The sequence below is a fragment of the Oryza brachyantha genome, chromosome 3, assembly GCF_000231095.2.
Source record: "Oryza brachyantha chromosome 3, ObraRS2, whole genome shotgun sequence".
NCBI lineage: Eukaryota > Viridiplantae > Streptophyta > Magnoliopsida > Poales > Poaceae > Oryza > Oryza brachyantha.
The window spans coordinates 15,560,686-15,563,715 of NC_023165.2; the positions used below are offsets into that span (position 1 = coordinate 15,560,686).

The 3,030-nt window shown below is 53.7% G+C and overlaps 1 protein-coding gene across 2 annotated transcripts; it reads left to right on the plus strand.

Moving 5' to 3' along the window:
- The first annotated feature begins 290 nt into the window (after positions 1-290).
- LOC102707293 (LOB domain-containing protein 37) lies at positions 291-1,923 on the plus strand. Of its 2 annotated transcripts, XR_001549814.2 has the most exons (3): positions 291-652; positions 805-1,480; positions 1,603-1,923. XR_001549814.2 is itself a non-coding variant. In XM_006650167.3 (2 exons), exons 1-2 carry the CDS (start codon positions 469-471, stop codon positions 1,224-1,226), a joined length of 606 nt encoding a protein of 201 aa, XP_006650230.1. In that variant the 5' UTR covers positions 291-468; the 3' UTR covers positions 1,227-1,596. The 2 variants fall into 2 exon arrangements, 1 of the variants encoding a protein (XP_006650230.1); XM_006650167.3 differs by lacking the exon at positions 1,603-1,923 and having other exon boundaries at positions 805-1,596.
- The last annotated feature ends 1,107 nt before the right edge of the window (positions 1,924-3,030 follow it).

A 3,030-nucleotide genomic window follows, 5' to 3' on the forward strand; every position in this document is an offset into this window, starting at 1 on the left:
CATCCCATCCTATCCCCCACGCCCGTCCCCACCAGCAGCACACGGAAAAGCAGCAAAAGAAGAAGCGGCAACCACGCGACGTGCGGACGAGGCGAACGCGCGCCCACCCAGAAATTCCCCCACCATCCGAGCGATCCGACCGGCCGCGGAGATACGGAGCCGCCCCCGCGCACCACCCCCACGACCTTGGAACTTCCTCCTCACTCTCACCTCCCGGTCACCGCACCCACGCTCTCCTTAACCATACTAATCTCCCCCGCTCCTCCCCTCCATAACCACGGTTAGTTTCTGGGGCTGCCTTCTTCTGACTGACTGTCTATATAGCTCCCTCCCCGGCTGCTCATCCGCCGTTCTCCTCCCCTCCCCTTCGCTGTCCTGTCCGCTGCTCATCCTTCTTGATCGCATGAGACGGACAGGCTGAGAGAAGCTGGTTTGATTGGTTGGGTTGGGTTGGTTGTGATCACCATCATGAGCTGCAACGGCTGCCGGGTGCTGCGGAAGGGGTGCAGCGACGGCTGCGTGCTGCGGCCGTGTCTGCAGTGGATCGACGCCGCCGACGCGCAGGGCCACGCCACCGTCTTCGTCGCCAAGTTCTTCGGCCGCGCCGGCCTCCTCTCCTTCATCTCCGCCGTCCCCGACGCGCAGCGACCTGGTACGTATGTATGTATGTATGCATGTCGTATCGCATGATATCACGGCTAAGCTAGGGCCGGCCGACCTCTGCACGTGCGTGCATCGTATACCTGCACGCGCGAAGCGAGATGACGGAGCTGACCATGTCTGTCGCTGGCTGGCTGCGCGCAGCGCTGTTCCAGTCGCTGCTGTACGAGGCGGCGGGGCGGACCATCAACCCGGTGCACGGCGCGGTGGGGCTGCTCTGGACGGGGAACTGGCACCTCTGCCAGGCCGCCGTCGACACCGTGCTGCGTGGAGGCTCCATCGGCCCGCTGCCGGAGCTCGCCGGCGCCGGCGGGGACCTCTACGGCGCCGCCAGGCGCAACGGCGGCTGGTCGACCTTCTCCACGGCGAAGCGGGTGAGGAAGGCCGAGGTGCCTGCAGCCCCGTCGTGCGACCTGGGTCTGTGCCTCAGCCCCGGCTCTCCGCCGGCGGCGGGGGAGAGGAGAGCAGCGCTCCGGCGGCCGGGAACGCCGTCGATGAGCTCCGACGAGTCCGTCACCACAACCGGCGGCGAGAGGGATCCCGTGCTGCTCAACCTTTTTGTCTGAGGCCCGGTCATCAAGCCAGCTACAAGCTAGCTAATCCTAATCCGTTGCTTGAGTGACCACCGTGTACTGGATCCCGGCGGTGAAGCAGTAGTGATTTTTTTTCTCGCCGGCGAGCCTAGCTAGCTTCTTATTCTTTTCCTCCCCTTTTACTAGTCTTGGTTTTTGCCGTGTACGTAGAAAAGAAATTACCGGCCGGCCTGGACGCCCCGTTTGCGTGGGCGAGATGACAGCGCCGGTGGCCACCTCCTGCTCCAGTAACCTCTTTTTTCCCTTTTGGTTCCTTTCAATTATATATAAAACCTTCATTGAGCTTTATATATTTATTATTAGTAGCATCACTTTTACGCTCATCTTTTTATTCATCTCCATGACTCAGGTTGTGGAGCTGCAGGCAGGTTCATTTCAAACAAAGGAAAATATGTACAAATCAATTTCATACCAGGACTTAGAACAAAGAATTGGACCCTAGGAATTCCAAAGAAAAAGGCTATTATGCAGAAATGGTAGAGGTTGATATTAGGAGGGAGTATGTTTCTCGGGGCTAAACTTTAGCCCCTAGTTACATCGGATGTTTAGACATTTATTATAAATAATAAACGTAGTCTATAAATAAAACACATGCATAATTTTGGACTAATTTGTGAGATGAGTCTAATTAATTCATGATTAGTCTGTGTGATGCTACTCATTTATTATCTTGCGGATTAGCTCTCATTTATGAAATTAATTTTTTAATTAATTCATGTTTAATACTTTAAATTAGTGGCCCCATCTAAACAACTCCTGGTGGTTTCTTCCTTTCATGTGTACTACTAGTACTCCTATATTCTTCCCATGCCTTTTGTTCGTTCTGTGAGTTGCTAGCAGTGCACTGTGCAAGTCCTACAGTCACTTGCAATCATCAAGCGGATTTGGGGTATAGGGAACAGGGCGCCGCGTAGGTTAATGACGAGGTATTGACGCGGCTGGTCGCGGCACGCTAGCCGAGTATACGATCGAGAGAGAGCGCATCAGTGGCCGACACGGATGCTCCAAAGTCCTCCTACTTGTTGTACCGCTCGTACGAAAGGACAAAGCCCCGCACGTCGCACGATGCAGCACACGTACGACCATCTTTTAACACAGAGCCCCGCACCTCTTCATTAGTTGTGATCGCTATCAGGCTAGCAAAAGCATCAGCTTCGCGAGGCAGCCGGCTCGCCATACGCTTTCTTTCATGCGATTTTCCTCTCCCGCGCGCGACTCCCGCCCAGGTCGCCGCCCACACGTCATTGCGCGCCCCCGTCGTCGCACCCTCGTCCTGCCGCGCTCTCTCCTGCCATGCCGCGCCGTCACCCGGCTGCCCTCGCCCTGCTCTTGCCTTGCCGCGACCTCGTCGGCCCTGCAAGGGAACTGGTCTTTTATCATTATCAAGAGCTGAAGGTGTTACTGTCTTGACAATATGATTTTCTTTTATAAGCTGTCATTGAATATTGCTGTCAGTTCTCTCTTCTTTGATTAAATTACAAATCAGAAGAAAGATCTTCAAACATCAGCTCTGCTGGAATTATGAGAATTTGCAAAATATATCAGACATGGAATTTGTGCTTCAGATTAGACAGAAAGGATGCCACAGATAGTTAAATGCAACAAACATATTAGATAGTGCTAACTCGGTGCGCATTTGGATATGATTATTTATCAGCAAATCACAACTAATTAAGCAAATACCAAAGCTGTTAAGGTTTAATCGCGTCAGGTTTCAGTAGTACTTGTCAGTCACGGCGGCAGCATCCCAAATCGTCTCGTCGGACTGAACAAGCAG

Bases quoted from the DNA above. Each gene is read 5' to 3' on its own strand.
- LOC102707293 (XM_006650167.3), top strand. From the start codon at position 469: ATGAGCTGCAACGGCTGCCGGGTGCTGCGGAAGGGGTGCAGCGACGGC. The intron at 653-804 runs GTACGTATGTAT...GGCTGCGCGCAG, and splicing joins CCCCGACGCGCAGCGACCTG to CGCTGTTCCAGTCGCTGCTG.